The 22,208-nt window shown below is 49.3% G+C and overlaps 1 protein-coding gene across 1 annotated transcript; it reads right to left on the reverse strand.

Moving 5' to 3' along the window:
• Positions 1-2,979: 2,979 nt before the first annotated feature.
• Positions 2,980-15,499, reverse strand: LOC117052103 (zinc finger protein 883-like). The gene is made up of 5 exons (XM_033158826.1): positions 15,439-15,499; positions 15,103-15,185; positions 12,351-12,477; positions 10,994-11,686; positions 2,980-3,617 (listed from the first exon to the last, which is right to left on the reverse strand). The coding sequence occupies exons 1-5, from the start codon at positions 15,497-15,499 to the stop codon at positions 2,980-2,982; spliced, it is 1,602 nt and encodes a 533-aa protein (XP_033014717.1).
• Between the last annotated feature and the right edge of the window lie 6,709 nt (positions 15,500-22,208).

Here is a 22,208-nt window from a genome sequence, read left to right on the forward strand (position 1 = left end):
AAACCCTCACAGTGATCCAACTTCTACCTGGATGACTCTGGAGTTGCGGTGCTCATCTCGCTCTATAGGTTGAGAGAGCCGGTGTTTGTCTGCAGACAGCTTCTGGGTCATGTGGCCAGCATGACTAAGCTGCTTCTGGAGAACCAGAGCAGCGCACGGAAATGGCGTTTACCTTCCTGCCGGAGTGGTACCTATTTATCTACTTGCACTTTGATGTGCTTTTGAACCACTAGGTGGGCAGGAGCTGGGCCGAACAACGGGAGCTCACCCCGTTGCGGGGATTCGAACCGCCGACCTTCTGATCGGCAAGCCCTAGGCTCAGTGGTTTAGACCACAGCGCCACCCTTTGTGGCTTCATAGAGTGCTGATAGACCTACACAAAGAAGCGCCACCAATTTTATAGGTGCATGTGTTTACATCTGTTGAAGAGGCTCTTTGAAAGGGGGGGGGGTGTTTGCTGGGCAAGTGTGAGTGCCTTCTTGGTGGCTGCATGAAAACTGTGCCACAATGTTCTGCTGGAAGTGATTACTCTATCTGCCCTTCCTTGTCTGTGTTATACACTATATCACAGGGTGTTCTGTCTTGATATTGCAGTGTGATATGAAATGGTCTGTTTGCTGGAAGCCGCCTTAAGTCATGCATATGCATTAGGAAAGCAGGGGAAGCACTCTTATATAACCCAAATAATTCTTATGCCTTATGAGGAACAGCTTAGGGAGCTGGGTATGTTTAGCCTGGAGAAGAGAAGGTTAAGGGGTGATATGATAGCCATGTTCAAATATATCAAAGGATGTCATCTAGAGGAGGGTGAAAGGTTGTTTTCTGCTGCTCCAGAAAAGCGGACACGGGGCAATGGATTCAAACTACAAGAAAGAAGATTCCACCTAAACATTAGGAAGAACTTCCTGACAGTAAGAGCTGTCTGACAGTGGAATTTGCTGCCAAGGAGTGTGGTGGAGTCTCCTTCTTTGGAGGTCTTGAAGCGGAGGCTTGGCAGCCATCTGTCAGGAATGCTTGGATGGTGTTTCCTGCTTGGCAGGGGGTTGGACTGGATGGCCCTTGGGGTCTCTTCCAACTCGATGATTCTATGATTCTTCTTCTTCTTCTTTGGCAATCCCTCATAGCTGAGTAAGATTGTCTTCCATGAACACGGCCTTAACAGTGAGTCCGTAAGTGACTTTGGAGGCCAATTCTGGATCCACACATCCTTCCACAGTGGGGACATTGGTTCCCAGGTGGGAGTTGATCACGGTGTGGATTTGCCAAGCGTGCCTTCCTCTTAGCACGTTTCCCCCTTGCGTCCTGAGTTCGAGTGTCTTCCAAGCCCATGACACCTTTGGTCAAGGGCTGTTCTCCAACTGGAGCGCTCGCAGGCCACTGTTTCCCAGTTGTTGGTGTTTATACTGCATTATTTTTTAGATTTGCCTTGAGAGAGTCTTTCAACCTCTTTTGTTGACCACCAGCATTACGCTTTCCATTTTTAAGCTTTGGAAGACGATCATGAGGCATTGGCTGCCCAGAAAAAATTGTAAACATCATTCTGCTCCTCCATGATATGACAGCAACAATCGCAGATAACAATGGCTCTCAAAGTGAACCATTCACAGTGGGACCAGGTGTTAAACAGGGTTGTGTTATTGCCCCAACTCTATTCATTATTTTCATTGCCATGATTCTACACTTTGTCGAAGGGAAACTCCCCACTGGGGTAGAAATCATATATCGAACAGATGGAAAGCTCTTCAGTCTGAGCAGGCTGAAAGCAAAGAGTACGGTGGCTCCATTTCTAAGCATTCTGTATTGTGAGCTAAAGTTAGAAAGGAAAATAGAAGAAAATAAAATAGAAGGATTATACAAGAGTACCAAAGTAGTAAACTAGAAGAGACAGACCGATAACCTGGGATGAAGACAAGTGGAAGCCGTAAGGGAAGGGGAAGTAACAGATAGTAGAAATGGACAAGCATGGACAGAAGAAAGGAAGAAAGAAGTATTACTAAAGGTTAGTAGAACTGATTTATATGAATATGGAATTGGATGTTATGTTTTGCTTTGTATTATTTACAACTGAATTATTGGGAATATAGGAAGGCATTAATTGAATGCATTTTGTGGTTTTTAGGAAGAATTCAACATGTAATCTTTTAACATTGCTATTCTTTGGTTATTGTTTGTTTTTTATTCAATGTTCTTTTTTTCTTTTGTATAGATGTAATAAAGTTAATAAAATTAAAAAAGGAAAGGGGGGGAAAAGAGTAAGGTTACCGTAACCCAAATAATAAGGAAGTAAAAAAGAACCGTAATGAAACCCCCATAAGTGATGAAGCTGCCAGAAACCCTGTGTTTCATGCCAGCTGTTTCGCCCCTGCCCAGGGCCTTTCTGGTCTCCCAACAGATTCTTCCCATCTTGCTTTGATCCTGGCCTACTGGTCAGGATCCAAAGAGGAAGTGCAGCATGATGGTTACGGCAGGTTGCTTCTGACTGGATGAAATAGACATCAGGCAGGCAGACCAAGCTGGGACACCCTGCTGATTGGATAGCACCTGTCTGGACTGGAAGGGCTCAGATCTGAACTGACAGGACCCCTTCTCCCCGCTTCGTTGAGGCTGCCATCTGGAAGGAGCTGAATGAGTTCACGAGCTTTGAAATGGAAGTCCATGGAGACAGCAAGCAGTTCACATGGTGTGCCAGAGGGAGGAGCCCATGTTCCTCCCCCTGCTTCTTTTGTAGGACTAGAGATGCAAAATGTCCGGAAATTTTGAAGCTCAGGAAAAAAAACCCAGTTTGGGGGGGTGGGGGGGAAATGGAAATTTTCACAAACCTAATCACACACAGTCCCATAAAGACAAACCCACAAAACCTACAGAGTGTCCCCCAAGCTCAGCTTCCAAACATTTATAGGGTTTCTCCCCCATATGAATTCTCTGATGGGTGGTGACACCTTCTCTCCAGGTGAAATTCTTTCCACATTCCAAGTACTGCTATGGTTTCTCCCCAGAATGAACTCTTTGATGGGAAGTCAGCTTGTCCTTCCGACTGAAGCTCTTTCCACATTCCAAGCATTGATATGGATTCTCCCCTGTATGAATCCTTTGATGTGAAGTGAGGTGGAAGCTGTGACTGAAGCTCTTTCCACATTCCATGCACTGATAGGGTTTCTCCCCTGTATGAATTCTTTGATGGGAAGTCAATTTGTCCTTTCTTCTAAAGTTCTTGCCGCACTCTTGGCACTCAAAGGGTTTCTCCCCTGTATGAATCCTTTGATGGGAAGTGAGATGGATGCTCTGAATGAAGCTCTTTCCACATTCCAAGCACTGATAGGGTTTCTCTCCTGTATGAATCCTTTGATGGGAAGTGAGATGGATGCTCTGAATGAAGCTCTTTCCACATTCCAGGCACTGATAGGGTTTCTCTCCTGTATGAATTCTTTGATGGGCAGTGAGATTGGAGCCCTGACTGAAGCTCTTTCCACATTCCAAGCACTGATAAAGTTTCTCTCCTGTATGAATTCTTTGATGGGAAATGAAACTGTCCTTTCGACTGAAGCTCTTTCCACATTCCAAGCACGGATAGGGTTTCTCCCCTGTATGGTTTCTTTGATGGACAGTGAGACTGAAGCTGTGAAGGAAGCTCTTCCCACACTCCAAGCACTGATAGGGTTTCTTCCTGATGGGATTTATTTGATGGGAAGTGGAATGGGAGCTCTGACTGAAGCTCTCTCTGCACTCTGAATACGGATATGGCTCTTTCACTGTGTGGATTTTGGTGTGGTCTCCCTTGTTCTTCATTTCCAATTCATCACCACCTGCAACTGAGAGAGAAATGGATTAGAACCCCCAATTCTGGAGCAGTGTCAATTAATGCTTGTGTCACAGGAAGAACTGAAGGGAGTTAGATGTGAGATCTTCCGTCAGGGTTCACTGCCTGAGATTAAAAGGGCCTGGCTCTTTTCTGGGATGGATACTGCTTGGCCCAATCATGGAATCTGTGTCATCTCCAATGTCAACCCATCTTCGGTCAATCAAAAACACAAAGAAGCAAGAACCTGGGAAATGCTACTTCTACATCCTAAATCACTCTGAAGCCTACATTTAAGAAGGCCTGGGCAGCTCAGAGGAGCCTGATCACGGTTTGAAAAGGCAGAACTAGAGGAAGAATATTCACAGGGAAAGCAGTCAATAGTCTTCCACCCAAGGCTGTCTGTGGGAGTGTTAGCATCCCAGGTGCTGTGGGTGGCGCTGTTGAGCCCCATCGAAAAATCAGAGGTTCCTCCCATAGAGATTTCTTGAATTTCAAAGCAGATAGGATGATCCAAGAGGAAGCCTTACTGAGAGAGTCCAACATCCCACGATTCTCCTCCATGACTTCCTTATGGAGACCTCTCTGGTCATGATCCAGCAACGCCCATTCCTCATCTGTGAAATGGACAGCTACATCTTCAAAGCACACTAAACCCTAAAAGAAAAAGAAAAAGGCTATCCTCTTAGAGAACATAAAGGTGAGCTGTTACACTTTGTTGTCTTCTGCCTCTTCATTGATGTTCTGTTTTAATGGGATTCTTTCTCTGCATTATGGATACATTCTTGTTTCCCACATGGAAGGATCCCCTTTCTTCTGTCCCCCTGCGCTGTTCTTGCTGGGTGGAGAGGACCCTCCTGATGCCCTATAGACATCTTCAAGGTGCGCAGGGGGCCAACGACTGGGGGGTGAGAGGGGGGAAGCCCCATCGTGCGACTGATGGGGTCCCCTCCTCTCCAGGGCTCTTCCCAGGCAATCTGAGACTGCTCCTCAAGCTTCAGGGCTCTCTGGATTGTGGGGTACCAGCAAGAAGGAGAGCTTGTCACAAGAGGACTAGGAGACCCTTGTTCTTCTTCACCAGCTAGACTCCTCTCTGCCTCTCGGTTTCCCACATCTCTGTCTCCTGCCTCCTCTTCTGCCTCTGTGTCTGGACTGCTCTCTGCCACAGAATCCCCCTGCTCACTAAGCCCTGTTGCCTCTTCAGCTACCGACACCTTCTCCTCCCAGTCTCCTTCCTTTCCCTCCTCTGACCTCTCATCATCATCATCATCATCCCACCACCCCTCCCCTGGCCCTGAGCCTTCATTCCTTGGCGGTTCCTCCCACCATTCCTCTGTGTCCAACCACTCCATGACATCCTCTCTCCCCACATGGCTCTCTGAGCTTGTGAGGGGGTCATGAGGTGAAAACTCCCATGTCCACAAGCCATAAATCCCGAAAACATGGAGCCCGGCAGCACTTTGGCCGCGCAGCTTCTTGCTCCCTTTCAATTTCAGCAGAGTCCTTTGCAGCTTCTGGAATCAACCTCATGCAAAAGCGTCTTGATTTTCCCTCTGGTAATAACGCAGAGCGACTCCTGCTTCATTTCAGCAAAGCAGCAAATTTATTACAGCAGATCAGCAGACAAGCCGGGGGAGAGAGCAGACATCCTTTCTCTCCAACCGGCTCCGTGAAAAACACAGACAGACTGAGAAAAACAACAGTACCATAGTGCGTTCACATCTCACATTACACACACACAGAATGTAGTCACTTCCCCGTGGGCTGGACGCAACTGCTGAGCTGTTTGTTAACCCTGTCAGCTCACAACCTCACATGCCCCCTTCCTCCTACCTGCTCTGTTTCCACGGGGGCAGCTTCCCCTCCGACACCCAGAAAAGATGGACAAACAGGTCTGGCTGGCATCGTTCTGTCTCCTGCGAGAGAAAAAGGTAAGTGCATGCTTCACTCTGAAGGAAAACTACAGGTGGGCCTTCAAAAATGCATGAGTTGCAAATTCAGTCATACCTCACGTTGCGTCTTTTCAGGTGGCATCCCGCAGAAACCTGGAAGTACCGGAACGGGTTACAGGTACTTCTAGGTTTCAACGCTCAGCATGCGAAGAAGTGCTAAATTGCGCCACGTGAGTGCGCAGACACGGTGCTTCTGGATGCGAATGCTTTGAGTTGAGGACGTGCCTCCGGGGCGGATTACGTCCACAACTCGAGGTTCCACTGTAAATGTGTACGTTTGTACGCATTTCACATACAGGTATTAGTTGTGCCAAAATACACCCCTCTCCCTCTGGGCTCTTGGTCCCCTGTGACTTCCCCTCCGAAAGATGAAAAGAATTAAGTTTCAAAATCCACATGATATGACCAAACAGAGAGAAAACTCCTTCCCACTTACCCAGTGGCCTCTCTTTGGAGTTCAATTGAGTTTTCTCTACCTCAGAAGAATCTGGACCTATTTCTGCTAACAGATACTTCCCCTGAAAGAGCAACGGGCATTCAAAGGAAGTAGATTAGAAATGGAATGGCTTAGGACACAAACACTTTAGGGAGATCGGATATCATTCCTCAGATGCTTTCCCCAAAAAGTATGCATCATTTGTAGAGAATTGGGGGATACTCTCCCTCCTCTTTGGAGCCCCTTGGGAGTATCCAGAGGGAAAGTCTCTCTCACCTGCTCCTCTGCCTGCTTGCTCTCCTCTGTCTGACTCAGGAGGAATCCTTCGGCCAGGGCCACTGCCTGGGAAGTGGTCTTCGCTCCACATTCCCTCACCCAGCTCTCCATCTCTGGAGGAAGGACAGCCAGGAACTGCTCCAAGATCACCAGGTCCAGCATCTCAGCTTTTGTGTGTCTTTCTGGCTTCAGCCATTGACGGCAAAGGTGGTAGAGTCGACTGCAAACCTCTTGGGGTCCTTTGGCCTCCTGGTAGCAGAACTGCCTGAACTGATGGCTCTGAACATCTGAGCAGAGGGTGTCCTCCTCACCCGGGTTCTTCTTCACATACTTTTCCCAGAATCCCCCACTGCTCCCATGTTGGATTGCAAGGCCTCTTCCTGCTTCAGGGCCAGCTGAACTCTGCTCATCCATCTCTGTTCTCAGGACACCTCCAGAGATCGGAAGGAGGTCCTAGGTCTTCTGCCAAGTTCTGCCTGTCCTAATGAGAGGTTTGGCAAATCCTAAAAAGCAAATACATTCTTTTCTTATAAAATTAATACACAGTAAGGAGGAGGAGAAGGTTCCCTGGGCAAGCATGAAGATGTATAGGCAGGAATCACAGCCCAGACCAGGAGTTTCTTTTTTTAAATAGGAAGAATGAAGTCAGGATTGACAAGTGAGTCATTTGTACCAGGTGTAATTTGGACTCAAGGCAAGAGTGGGGGGTCCCTCCCTCCCCCCCCAAATGTCAGGGCCCATTTCTTTCCAGCGTCTGTCTCCTTTTCCAGCACTTGGAATCTCCCATGTTCTCAAGACAGACTACTGGGGTGGGGTCCATTTTTTCCTTGTTCTGAGGGCCAGATCCTGATCTGGACAACCCACTCGGGCCACATGGATGGGGCCACAGAGGGGCACAGAGAGGATGTGGCCATGGGACTCCCTGCTCTGGATCCGATGGGATTGTTGCAAGGTCCTCTGTGTGGAACTGGAAGGCGGCTCCAAGACTGGCCTCAAATGGCTGGGGGTCCCTCTTTTTATCCGTGGTGTATCTATCCCACCTTTTTCTCCAATCCATGGATCTGCCCCTCCCCACTGAATACCCACAAAACTCTTTGGGAACACATTTATGTCATTTAAATGCTACTCGATATTGATCCAGAGCAGAACTCTCACATATATAGTTAGCAGAGCAAAAACTCAAACACATTGCAGGATTCCCCCCAAAAATAGATTGGAGGCAATTCTATATTTCGGGGGGGGGGGGGACGACTACCAAGAGACCGGGATCTACTCACAGAGTTAAAAACTGGCAGTCATGGCTGGCTTCTGAGCTGTTCCCTCCCTTGGAAACGGAAGCAGGAGCAACAGTGTTACAGAACATAATCGGGTTTACGGGCCTTATTTACACCGCTCCCCCCCCATCCCCACCCCCCAGTTACCTCGGGTCAGGAAAAGGAGGAGCCGAGATGGAGAAGGAAAATAGGGGTCAGGAGACCTGATCTTGGTTTGTTGCAAGGAAGGTGGAAAAAGGGGGAAAAAGAGAAGGAACTCCCAGCGAGGGGGTGGAAGAGATTTAAAAGGGGTTTCCGGCTTTCCCACAATACATCACCAAAGCGCCATGACATCGTCACAAAAGAGGAGGGGTTGTCATGCAGAAAGGTGAAAGTGTCGGCCCCCCCCCCCGTCTGTCATTCCAGCTCCCCACACCTTGGAATTCAGGAGCTGCTCCCCCAAAGAACAAGACCAGGATTTACTCCCCCCCCCCCCTCAAGGCTTCCCTTCCTGCGCTTCTCCTCTGAAAGGATCCGGATTCACTCCAGGTTTCTCTCTGGGGTTCGTGCTTCTCCCTCCCATTGCTGGATTCCCACCTGAGGGGGGGGGCAAAGGACCTTCTGCTTGAGGGGGGAGGGAGAGGGAGCCCTGCATCCCCCCCCCCATTTCTGTCCAGGATGCATTGTATCCGCTCGTGGCTACATTTTGTAGAGCGCTTCTTCCACTCTTTCCAGGGTCCATTTCTTACGCTCAAGGAGTCGCGCAAAAGAGACAAAGGCCACAACAGCCTTGCGGATCGCGCGCTCCAGACACGGGGGGGGGGCGCTGCTTCATGACTTCGGATTGGCTGCCTGTCACCATTCGACGATGCTGATTGGTCAGCGATGGTTCTTGGAGTAATCCTCATCTTTCATTGAGGGTTTGGGGACTCCATGGAAGGGTTTACAAGCCTCTTCGCTGCAGAAGGGGGAGGGGGTTTCTTTGGGGCGGGGGCATCCAGGCTCATCGTCCTGCCTGGGTGAATGGGATATTGGGGTGTTTGGATGGCCTCTTAGTCCCCGGCTCTACCAACAGCTTGCGGGGTGAAAGGCCTGGAGGGGTCGCCTGGGGTCTCTCTCGCCTCCCCCCCCCACCCCAAGCTGCTTTGTTGTCCCGCAAGAGGCCAGGGAGTGTCTCTGCAAGGCCGTCCTCCTGGCAGCCCTTCTCCTCCTCTATTTCAACCCCTCATCCCCAAGGGGCCTGAGCAGTGGATCCCATCCCCTCCTCCCTAACAATGGAACGGGTTTCATATATATTTGATAGAAAAGTGATCAGCTACCCTGTGGAGCAGGTGGGGGAATGTGTGTATTGGAACATATCTGATGTTGTCTTGTGTTTCAAGTTCAGGAAAAACGTTCTGACAGTAAGAACATATTTATAATCGGAATGTCCATTCCTGTTATCTTGAAGCCATTGGTTCGAATCCCACCCTCCAGAGAAGGAGAAAACAAGGAGCACCATCCATTTGCAGCATGGAGGAGATGGAAGAGGGAGCACTGTTAACCACCCCCCCCCAATCATGGTGAGAATCACCATGGCATCTTCAGATCAAGGGAGCTATACAAATTTAATAGCAATAGAAACAATAAAGTACGTTAATTGCTTGTGTGGTAAGAATTTACTTCTACGCCAGGAGTTTGTTACCCAGGTGAAGGAACACCCAAAATAAAAACACGGGACCAAGAGAATGAAAGCAAACTCTGAGTCCTGCAAGGACCCAGTTTATTCAAACTATTGCAATAGGACAGCCTTGCTAACCAGTTGTGCAGCAGAGTGGCCAGTTTGAAAAGGCTGCCAGGAGGCACATTAGAAGACGGATTATATACACAGCACACCAAGACTCATAAAATGCCACAACACTCTTCCACTTGCATCAAGAAAGGTCACAGGTCATGGGTGCATGGCTTAATGCGGATATCGACTCCTCTGAAATTACCTTGGGGTGTCCCAGAGTGCCCAGGTCATTTGGGTCTCAGATGTCTCACTTTGACACCATGCCCATGGCAACCGGGACTTCCATGGGACTGTTGACATTTCTATCCCCTATCTTACTTCCCTGGTACCAAAAGATGTCAAAGACCTTAGAGGAGAGATGCCAATTCTCACCCGGATGCTAGCTCAACACAGACCTCTTACCCAAAACATCATCTGCCCTTCTAGGGTTAGATAAGGCTGGAAGCGGTAGGCAACGTACACATCACAACTTTACACAGTACAGGAGGGTATCACGAGGGTTACAAAATGCAGGCATATAAAAATCAAGCCTAATGCATTTTATAAAAAAAGGCTGAATGCAATTAATACTAGGACACTTCGAACAGAATCAAAATCTCTAATCTCTGATATTTAATCAGCTATCACAATTTTTACACCAAGCCCTTCCTAGGAAAGCTCAGCTTGGACAGCAACCTCATCAGTGTCGCCAAATCACTCTTATCCCTCTCCCCAGGCATGACGTGAAGAAGCTATTGAATGAATGAATAAATCTTAATTTACATCAGCCACCGACCACAGTTATAGAACAACAATACGATATACAAAGAAGATGAAAGAAGTCTGTTACATAAAATACTTTTTAAGGGTTTGAGTCCATAGTCAAATAGTGGATCTTATTCTGATTGCCCCAGCTAAAAACCTTGAAACCTTTGCTGTCACCTGCTCATCTTGATCTGCCAAGAGAAAGGACACTGTGAAGAAGGTCTTAAACGCCTTGGCCAAGAACGTGAAAGTCACTGCTGTGGAAACATAGTAGGAATTACTATGAGGCACCAGATGTGGCAAAGAACCCAACTGCAGTCATTACTTTATACTAACTATTGTCTCCTAAAATTAAATCTGTATACAGACACTACTGTACTTTGTCCCCACTGTGAATTCTTTGATGGATCATGAGTTTGGCCTTCTCAATGAATCTCTTTCCACATTCCGAACATTTATAGGGTTCCTCCCCCATATGAATTACCTGATGGGCAGTGAGACCATGTTTCCAGGTGAAGCTCTTTCCACATTCCAAACACTGATATGGTTTCTCCCCTGTATGAATTCTTTGATGGGAAGTCAAACTGCCCTTTCTTCTGAAGTTCTTGTCACACTCTTGGCACTGATAGGGTTTCTCCCCTGTATGAATCTTTTGATGGGAAGTGAGACCACCCTTCTGACTGAAGCTCTTTCCACATTCCGAACATTTATAGGGTTTCTCCCACATATGACTAACCTGATGGACAGTGAGACCATGTTTCCAGGTGAAGCTCTTTCCACATTCCAAGCACTGATATGGTTTCTCCCCTGTATGGATTCTTTGATGGGAAGTGAAACTCTCTTTTCGAGTGAAGCTCTTTCCACATTCCAGGCACTGATAGGGTTTCTCTCCTGTATGAATTCTTTGGTGGTAAGAGAGATGGGAGCCCTGACTGAAGCTCTTTCCACATTCCAGGCACTTATATGGTTTCTCCCTTGTATGAATTCTCTGATGGCAAGTGAGATGGGAGCTGTGACTGAAGCTCTTTCCACATTCCAGGCACTTATATGGTTTCTCCCTTGTATGAATTCTCTGATGGCAAGTGAGATGGGAGCTGTGACTGAAGCTCTTTCCACATTCTACACACTGATATGGTTTCTCCCCTGTATGAATCCTTTCATGGGAAGTGAGATGGGAGCTGTGACTGAAGCTCTTTCCACATTCTGTGCACTGATAGCGTTTCTCCCCTGTATGAATTCTGTGATGCACAGTGAGGTGGGAGATCTTATTAAAGTTCTTTCCACATTCTAAGCAGTGATAGCGTTTCTTCCTGATGGTATTTCTTTCATGGGAAGTGGAATGGGAGCTCTGACTGAAGCTCTCTCTGCACTCTGAATACGGATATGGCTCCTTCACTGTGTGGATTTTGACATGGTCTCCCTCGTTCTTCATGTCCAATTCACCACCACCTGCAACTGAGAGAGAAATGGATTAGAGACTCAGGAATAAACGAAGCCCCAAATAATGGAGCAATTAGTTCTGGTACAGTCTCTCCTGCCTTTCTCTCTGTCCTTGTGAGGGAGCACCATGTTTTGTCCCTGGTCTCTACCAGGGCATCTTCCTGCCCCTTCCTGAGGACCTTGCCCCCTTGAAAGGGTGGCCAGGCAGGCTGGTTTTGGCTTTGGGCCATAGCTTAGGTCAGAACTGCCTGCACACAGTAACACCCCCCTGATCCGGCTCTTGCTGAGAACCGCATGGCATCCAATGAGCCTCAGCCCTCCAATGAGGCCAGCCCTTCAAGAGCAAAGGGTGAGCCATCTTGGAGGGGGGTAGGAATAATAATAATAATAATAATAATAATAATAATAATAATAATAATAATAATAATAATAATAATAATATTGTATTGATACTCTCCCCATCTGGCTGGGTTTCATGCTTTGAAAAGGCAGAACTGGAGGAAGAATATTCACAGGGAAAGCAGTCAATAGTCTTCCATCCCAGGCTCTCTGTGGGAGTGTTAGCATCCCAGGTGCTGTGGGTGGCGCTGTTGAGCCCCATCGAAAAATCAGAGGTTCGTCACATAGGGAGATGCCTTGAATTACAAAGCAGATAAGATTATCTAACAGGGAGCCTTACCTAGAGAGTTCAACATCCCACGATTCTCCTCCATGACCTCCTGATACAAAGCTCTCTGGTCAGGATCCAGCAACACGGACTCCTCGTCTGTGAAATGGACAACTACATCTTCAAAGCACACTGGGCCCTAAAAGGAAAAGGAAAAGGTTGTCCTCTTAGACCGTATCAAGACAATATCAATGTCTTCTGCCTCTTAATTGACGTTCTGTTTTAATGGGATTCTTTCTCTGCACATTTCATTATGGATACATTCTCGTTTGCCATATGGAAGGATCCCCTTTCTTCTGTCCCCCTGTGCTGTTCTTGCCTGGTGGGGAGGACCCTCCTGATGCCCTATAGACATCTTCAAGGTGCGCTGGGGGGCAACGACTGGGGGGTGAGAGGGGGGAAGCCCCACTGTGCGACTGATGGGGTCCCCTCCTCTCTGGGGCTCTCCCAGGCAATCTGAGACTGCTCCTCCAGCTTCAGAGCTCTCTGGATTGTGGGGTAACAGCAAGGAGGAGAGCTTGTCACAAGAGGACTAGGAGACCCTTGTTCTTCTTCACCAGCTGGACTCCTCTCTGCCTCTCGGTTTCCCACATCTCTATCTCCTGCCTCCTCTTCTGCCTCTGTGTCTGGATTGCTCTCTGCCACAGAATCCCCCTGCTCACCAAATCCTGTTGCCTCTTCAGCTACCGACAACTTCTCCTCCCAGCCTCCTTCCTTTCCCCCCTCTGACCTCTCATCTTCATCCCACCACCCCTCCCCTGGCCCCAAGCCTTCATTCCTTGGCATTCCTCTGTGTCCAACCAGTCCATGACATCCTCTCTCCCCACATGGCTCCTTTCTCCTACCCACTTCCCTCTTCCAGGGATGAGATATGGTGGCCTCGCAAGAGACCGAACAGGCAGTCATGCCAGTAATTCAGGTTTAATTGAGGGTAATTAACCCTGACCACTCGCCAGGGAAGGGGGGCTGTGACTCCCGCAGGCAGTCCGTTCGTTATCTGCGCTCTGCAACAAGATGCGGAGTCAGGGACTCTGGGTGATGTCCTGTTTCCTTAAAATTAAAAAATTTGGCCAAAAAAAAAAAGGCATGTTCTGGAAGGAAAGAGTTAGAAGAAGAAATCTGCTAAACTACACAGTCTTTGGAGGCCAAGTTTCGGACTTCAAAGAGGCTCCTTTCTTGTCAATTTGATGAATGAGTTGAGCAGCTGCCGTACTTCTCTATTTGTAATATTTGCTATTTCATGATTTGGCGAACCCCACCAAGAAAGAATTGATTACCCAAAGGAAACGCAGGAGGAGTAAAATAATTGGACTTATTGACTCATCGCAGTCCTTGGTGGAGAGTCCTGATCAGAATTGCCAGAGCAAGATCAGAAATGGTCAGAACAGCTCAGGCAGAAAAAAGCTCTGACGCAGTAAGAGAAAGGATATGATCAGAAAAAGCCTCCTTCAAGGGGGGAAGATTGGAGGGTTGTTTTTTTTTAATTGGAATTGCAATAGGGGTTCACTTTACAGAGTACGCATTTCCTTGCATGGAATATTAGAGTTTGAGAAAAGAGTGGTGGTGAACTCTGCATGCCTGCCAGCTGTCCGAGAGCCCCGGAGAGTTAGAAGGAAACCGACTACAGTACATTTGAAACATCAACGATCAAAGACAGTGAGAAGTCGCTAATTAATTTCAGCCTTGGATGGAAGCCCAGAGCCTATTAGAACAACAATCAGAAGAAAAAGGAGAGGCCATCGGAAAGGACTGTGCTTCAAAATATTTAAACTAAGAACAATGTGGGGGGGAAATCCCCCTGCGTGATTGTAGAAATAAGGAATGGTCAAATAAAACAAGATAGTGAGTTATACCAGCAACTGACTGATAGAGAGAGGAGATAGTTAATATCAGGATTGGAAAACTGTGAAGTAATAGAGAAGATAGCAGAAAGATAAAGGAGGGATATTTGGCTTTTGAAATCCAGAACATGGGAAGTGCCATTGAAATTAATTAATTTGGATTGTATAATTGGCTATATATATTTTTTTTGTTGTTTTTGAATGTGGAAAGATTTGGTTTGATCTGTTACTAATATGAATGTTTTTTAATTAGAAAATGAAAAAAAATTATTTGCATAAAAGAAGAAGAACCTGGTGTTCTCCAAATCATTCTTCAAACCATGTGCACAAACATTCCCGTTTCCCACATGGAAGGATCCCCTTTCTTTTGTCCCCCTGCGCTGTTCTTGCCGGGTGGGGAGGACCCTCCTGATGCCCTATAGACATCTTCAAGGTGTGCAGGGGGGGTGCGAGGGGGAAAGCCCCATTGTGCGACTGATGGGGTGCCCTCCTCTCCAGGGCTCTCCCCAGGCAATCTGAGACTGCTCCTCCAGCTTCAGGGCTCTCTGGGTTGTGGGGTACCAGCAAGGAGGAGAGCTTGTCACAAGAGGACTAGGAGACCCTTGTTCTTCTTCTCCAGCTGGACTCCTCTCTGCCTCTCGGTCTCCCACATCTCTATCTCCTGCCTCCGTTTCTGCCTCTGTGTCTGGACTGCTCTCTGCCACAGACTGCCCCTGCTCACTAAGCCCTGTTGCCTCTTCAGCTACCGACAACTTCTCCTCCCAGCCTGCACCCTCTTCTCCCTCTGACCTTTCATCATCATCATCATCCCACCACCCCTCCCCTAGCCCTGAGCCTTCATTCCTTGGCAGTCCCTCCCACCATTCCTCTGTGTCCAACCAGTCCATGACATCCTCTCTCCCCACAGGGTTCCTTCCTCCTACCTGCTCTGGTTCCACGGGGGCAGCTTCCCCTCCGCCACCAAGAAAAGATGGACAAACCGGTCTTGCTGGCATCGTTCTGTCTCCTGCAAGAGAAAAAGGTAAGTGCATGCTTCACTCTGAAGGAAAACTACAGGTGGGCCTTCAAACAAGTATGAGTTGCCACCTAAATGTGGATGTTTGTACCCATTTCACATATGAGTTGTGCAACAGTACATGTCCCTCTCGTCTGGGCTCTTGGTCCCTTGTGACTTCTCCAACAAGATGAAAAGAAGTCACAGATTACTTTCAGAATCCACAAAATGTGACCAAACAGAGAGAAAACTCCTTCCTCCTTACCCAGTGGCCTCTCTTTGGAGTCTAAGGAAGTCTTCTCTGTCTCAGAGGAATCCGGACCCATTTCTGGAAAGTGATCCCTCCTCTGAAAGAGCAACAGCCATTCAAAAGGAGTAGATTAGAAGTGGAATGGCTTAGGACACAAACACTTTAGGGGGGTCCGATATCATTCCTCAGGTGCTTTCCAAAAAAGGATGGACAATTCAGTAGAGCATTGGGGGAACTCTCCCTCCTCTTTGGAGCCCCTTGGAAGTATCCAGAGGGAAAGTCTCTCTCACCTGCTCCTCTGCCTGCTTTCTCTCCAGTGCCTGACTCAGGAGGAATCCTTCAGCCAGCGCCACTGCCTGGGAACTGGTCTCGGCTCCACATTCCCTCACCCAGCTCTCCATCTCTGGAGGAAGGACAGCCAGGAACTGCTCCAAGATCACCAGGTCCAGCATCTCAGCTTTCGTGTGTCTTTCTGGCTTCAGCCATTGACGGCAAAGGTGGTAGAGTCGGCTGCAAACCTCTCGGGGTTCTTTGACCTCCTGGTAGCAGAACTGCCTGAACTGATGGCTCTGAACATCAGAGCAGAGGGTGTCCTCCTCACCCGGGTTCTTCTTCACAGAGTTTTCCCAGAATCCCCCACTGCTCCCATGTTGGATTGCAAGGCCTATTCCTGCTTCAGGGCCAGCTGAGTCTTGCTCATCCATCTCTGTTCTCAGGACACCTCCAAGAGATCGGAAGGAGTCCCTAGGTCTTCTGCCAAGTTCTGCCTGTCCTAATGAGAGGTTTTGGCAAATCCTAAAAAGCAAATACATTCTTTTCTTATAAAATTAATACACAGTAAGGAGGAGGAGAAGGTTCCCTGGGCAAGCATGGAGAAGTAGTGGCAGGAATCACAGCCCAGACCAGGAGTTTCTTTTTTAAATAGGAAGAATAAAGTCAGGATTGACAAGTGAGTCATTTGTACCAGGTGTAATTTGGACTCAAGGCAAGAGTGGGGTTCCCTCCCTCCCCCCCCAAATGTCAGGGCCCGTTTCTTTCCAGCGTCTGTCTCCTTTTCCAGCACTTGGAATCTCCCATGTTCTCAAGACAGACTACTGGGGTGGGGTCCCTTTTTTTCTTTGTTCTGAGGGCCAGATCCTGATCTGGACAACCCCCTCGGGCCACATGGGAGGGGGCCAAAGGACAGCTCTCAAAGGGAAGAAAAATAGGACTCCCCTTCATTCTGTGACTGTAAGTGGTTTTAAGTTCTTTTCAGTATTGTGTTTTAATGTTTTAATCTGTCTTGGGATCTTAGGGAGAAAGATGGGGGTGGGGTGATGATGGAGGTGTTACACAGCTTAACCCCCACCCAGCCACATATGCTTGGAGGGTCTTTGGGATCCTACATGGTCCCTGGGGGCTCAGGTGGCCTCGCGGACCAGGAGTGCCCATTTGAAGCTCCAGACACTGTCCCTTTGTCACAGAGAGGATGTGGCCAAGGGACTCCCTGCTCTGGATCCGATGGGATTCTTGCAAGGTCCTCTGTGTGGAACTGGAAGATGGCTCTGAGACTGGCCTCAAATGGCTGGGGGTCCCTCTTTTTATCCATGGTGTATCTATCCCACCTTTTTCTCCAATCCATGGATCTGCCCCTCCCCACTGAATACCCACAAAACTCTTTGGGAACACATTTATGTCATGTAAATGCTACTCGATATTGATCCAGAGCAGAACTCTCACATATATAGTTAGCAGAGCAAAAACTCAAACACATTGCAGGATTCCTAAAAAATAGATTGGAGGCAATTCTATATTTCGGGGGGGGGGGGGAGAGAGACGACTACCAAGGGACCGGGATCTACTCACAGAGTTAAAAACTGGCAGTGATCTACCCACTTTTGGGGTGTTCAGGTCAAAGTTCTTGAGCTTTTTTTTAGGGGAGGGAAGATCCCCGTTTTTTGGGGGGGGGGGTTTCAGGTAAAAGTTGAAAGTTGTTAAGCTTCTTTGGGAGAGCCAGTGATCTACCGTAGACGTCCAGTGATCTACCGGTAGATCACGACCTACCTGTTGGACATGCCTGCTAGATTTCCTCCAGCAGATCTTTCCTGCCAGCGAAGGCAAATGAGCAGAATGGTCACAAATAATCCAACCCACCCAGGATTGGCACCGTCCACTTGCAGCAGACTTCATTTAAACTCGCCCCCAAGGGATTTTTTAAGAATATTTTTTAAGATTTATGATAAACTAAGAAGATAAAGATGATTGTTTTATTTTTAACTAAAGTGAATTTTTAGAGAAAAGGTGTTATAAAAAAGAAGATTGATTTAAATCCGAAGGTGTATAGGCAGGGGAAGTCTTGTGTCAAGATTTGAAACAAGAATTTTTTTTTATGGATATAAGTAAGAGGAAAAAATCCTGGCTTTGTGTGTATTTGTGTTATATATGTTGGTGTGGGAGGGGTTTGTGTTGTATTATGAAAAAGGCCAATAAATTCTTATTTAAAAAAAAAAATAAACTCGCCCCCCAGGCCCCCTCCCCGGCAGCCCTGGGACTCGCCCCCTTCTCCCCACTGTGCCCTATGGGGAAGAAAGAGGAGGCTTACAAGATCCCAAAGGATCCCCCGACGCAGATCTGGAAGAGGAGACGAAAACCTCCCTCCTGGAAGAGAGGAAAGGGGGAAGGGGGAGGGGATTTACTCGGGAGGAGCTCGTGTGTCCCCCCCCTTATTTCCCGTCCTCTCTAGGAATGCAGCTCTGTTCCTTTTAACCCTTGGCGAGCCGGGCTCCCCCCTCCCTCCCTCCCTCCCTCCCTCCCTCTCTCTCTGCAAAGGCGGAGCCCCGGGCATCGCAGCAGCACCCAGGGGGGTCTTATTGGGGGAAAGTCTGGGCTGGCTTCTGAGCTGCTCCCTCCCTTGGAAACGGAAGCAGGAGCAACAGTGTGACAGAAAATAATCGGGTTTACGGGCCTTATTCACACCGCCCCCCCATCCCCACCCCCCAGTTACCTCGGGTCAGCAAAAGGAGGAGCCGAGATGGAGAAGGAAAATAGGGGTCGCCAGACCTGATCTTTGTTTGTTGCAAGGAAGGTTCCAAGGTGAAAAAGAGAAGGAACTCCCAGCGAGGGGGTGGAAGAGATTTAAAAGGGGTTTCCGGATTCCCCACAATACATCACCAAAGCGTCATGACATCGTCACAAAAGAGGAGGGGTTGTCATGCAGAAAGGGGAAAGTGTCGCCCCCCCCGCCTGTCATTCCAGCTCCCCACACCTTTGAATTCAGGAGCTGCTTCCCCAAAGAACAAGACCAGGATTTACTCCCCCCCCCCCCTGCGACGAACCTCCCTGCCAACTTCCCCTCTGTTACCAAGTGTATTACTTCTGAGGTGTCCAGGGTCACTTTTTTCCCCATACCCCCCACCTCGATCCTTGAGGTCCGTCTGTGAGGATAATCCCCCTTTTTATTATAACTAGGGATGACTTGGTAACGGGGTTCTCTTGTCCAGCTGTCGTGGCCTGTTTTATATGTATACTAGTGGTTTCAGCCCGTTAAAATAACGGGCGCTAGAACATATGTGGTGATATATTTTTTTTTTTTAAACTCACTTTTAAAAAATATTTCTTCTTTTTTTGGGGGGGGGTAGAAAATCCACCAACCTGGTTTCCCAGTCCTGCCATGCCTTCACACATGCTTCGCCCTGCTTCCCCCTTTCTCTTTCTGTCCCTTCCCTCTTTCTTCCTGGCACACCAGTTCTCTCACAGCCTCTCTCTCTCTCTCTCCCTTACACAAACACACACAGAGAGAGAGAGAGAGAAAGCGAGCGCTGGAGAAGAGACAGGTCACTTTTAGTATTGCTTGCAGAGGATTCCCTTCTGCAAGCGGGGATCCCCGGAGGAGAGGTGTGGCCTCTACGCGGCCACGCCCCCCACCTGCCTGTCGCTCTGGGCCAGCGCCTCCTTCCCCCCTCCCTCCTGCTTTGGGGTCTGGAAGCAGAAACACGCTTTGAAGAGGGCCTGTGGGGAAAGGGAAGGGCAGAGAAGGAGGCGGAGCGCGCGCGTGGTCTGTCCCGGGCAGGGATCACCGCCTTTCGCTCAGGTGTGGTGGGAGGGGGGAGGAAGGGGGCGACGTGAGCCCAGCTCTCCCACAGCGCGCCACATATCGACTCGCCTGTCCCGCTCAGTGCCCCTTTCCTCACGTCCCGCCGCTCTAGACCCGCGTTGCTGGGGGGGGGGAAGGCTGCCGAGTCGAGAGGGTCTGCCTGCCTGAGGGGGAAGCGGTGTGGGCAGAGGAGAGAGGCGGCAAGGCGGCCGGGCCAAAGAGGCCTGCCCAGCAGTGTCTCGCCGCCCCAATGGGAGCAACAGCGGCAGCGGCAGCAGCGGCGGCGGCGGCGTCTCGCGCAGCCTCCTCAAGATGGCCGCCTGTCCTGAGCGACCTGCGGAGGCGGCGTTGGCTGCTGTGGGCTTGGCGCTACGGAGGCACCGCTGAGGAGGGTGGCAGCCGGCTGGCGCCGTTCCCCCCTGCACCGGCTGCCCCGGGCAGACGTTGCGAGCTGCAACACCATGCGGCGGGGCTGGAGCCGGAGGCTCCCACCGCGAGCAAGGATGTTAGCTGAGGTAAGAGAGCCGCAGCCAAGACGGACCGGGCAGCGGAGGAGAAGAGAAAGGGGCCCAGAGGCGGGCTGCCCTCGGCCGAGGCTCGGCTTTCAGCGGCGAGAGCAGCAGCGTGACCTCCCTCCTCGGCCTCAAATCTCTTCTGCAGCGCTGGCGTTCCATTTCAACCGCCCCGCTTGAACTGCCGACGCTGCTCGCGGCCGATCTCTCTCCATCCAATCCCTGTGTCCCTGGGGCACATGCGCAGTAGCGCAAACCCAGAGACACACGGACTGGACGCAGAGACACTTGCATTTTATATATATAGATATATTGCTCTGGTCTCCTGGGTTGAGAATACCTCTCAGATCCATCAGTCCTGGGGCTCTCTCTCATTAGATCCCTCCCCCCCCTCTGCATCAGTTAGCTAAACCCTTTTAGTAACTGTGTAGCCTTACCGAAGTTTCTGCCCTTGTGCCCCTCCTGAGTGAAACCAAGACACAAACTATCACCCTGCAGGTCAGTTTTCTCTTTCCCCTGAGTTCACCTCCTCATGAGCATCCATATATCGCTGGACCAAATAAATGCCTCTTTTCTCTTGGCTCAACAGAAAAAACAAGACTTTTATTTATTTCAGAACATCGTGCTTCACGTATTTCGATATTTCATCAGCTTAGTTACATCAAAAATATCAACTCTTTCAGTATAACTGACTAATCTTCATCCTATCCTAGCCTAACCACCACTCTCCTGGCCCCACACCCCTCTTCTTCCAGTCACCACTCACACCCTCCTTCTTCTCCAACTGCCAAAACGGCCATTCCCTCCTTTTAAACCGGGGATCACCCCGCCCCCAAAGGATGAACTGTCCGTCACACACGAAGGTGGCTTAACTCTTTCGGCGCTGGGCTGTCATACCTCCTCCATATTAGGGCCAATCCATCACACACGCACACACACCCCACTCTCAAGGCTTCCCTTCCTGCGCTTCTCCTCTGAAAGGATCCGGATTCACTCCAGGTTACTCTCTGGGGTATGTGCTGCCGCCTCCTATTGCTGGATTCCCACCCAAGGGTGGGGGGGCAAAGGACCTTATGCTTGAGGTGGGAGGGAGAGGGAGCCCTGCATCCCCCCCCCCCCGTTTCTGTCCAGGATGCATTGTATCCGCTCATGACTACATTTTGTAGAGCGCTTCTTCCACTTTTTCCAGGGTCCATTTCTTACGCTCAAGGAGTCGCTCAAAAGAGACAAAGGCCACAACAGCCTTGCGGATCGGGTGCTCCAGACACTGGGGTGGGGGAGGGGCGCTGCTTCATGACTTCGGATTGGCTGCCTGTCACCATTCCACGATGCTGATTGGTCAGCGATGGTTCTTGGAGTAATCCTCATCTTTCATGGAGGGTTTGGGGACTCCATGGAAGGGTTTACAAGCCTCTTCGCTGCAGAAGGGGGAGGGGGTTTCTTTGGGGCAGGGGCACCCAGGCTCATTGTCCTGCCTGGGTGAATGGGATATTGGGGTGTTTGGATGGCCTCTTAGTCCCCGGCTCTACCAACTGCTTGCGGGTTGAAAGGCCTGGAGGGGTCGCCTGAGGTCTCTCTCGCCCCCCCACCCCAGGCTGCTTTGTTGTCCCGCAAGAGGCCAGGGAGTGTCTCTGCAAGGCCGTCCTCCTGGCGGCCCTTCTCCTCCTCTGTTTCAACCCCTCATCCCCAGGGGCCTCAGCAGTGGATCCCACCCCCTCCTCCCTAGCAATGGAACGGGTTTCATATATATTTGATAGAAAAGTGATCAGCTACCCTGTGGAGCAGGTGGGGGAATGTGTGTATTGGAACATATCTGATGTTGTCTTGTGTTTCAAGTTCAGGAAAAACGTTCTGACAGTAAGAACATATTTATAATCGGAATCTCCATTCCTGTTATCTTGAAGCCACTGGTTCGAATCCCACCCTCCAGAGAAGGAGTAAACAAGGAGCACCATCCATTTGCAGCTTGGAGGAGATGGAAGAGGAAGCACTGTGAACCCCCACCCCCCGGAAAAAATTCATGCTGAGAATCACCGTGGCATCTTCAGATGAAGGGACCTATACAATAGGACAGCCTTGCTAACCAGTTGTCCAGCGGAGTGGCCACTTCGAAAAGGCTGCCAGGAGGCACATTAGAAGACGGATTATATACACAGCACACCAAGACTCATAAAATGCCACAACACTCTTCCACTTGCATC

Source organism: Lacerta agilis, chromosome 8 (genome assembly GCF_009819535.1).
Source record: "Lacerta agilis isolate rLacAgi1 chromosome 8, rLacAgi1.pri, whole genome shotgun sequence".
NCBI classification, from domain to species: domain Eukaryota; kingdom Metazoa; phylum Chordata; class Lepidosauria; order Squamata; family Lacertidae; genus Lacerta; species Lacerta agilis.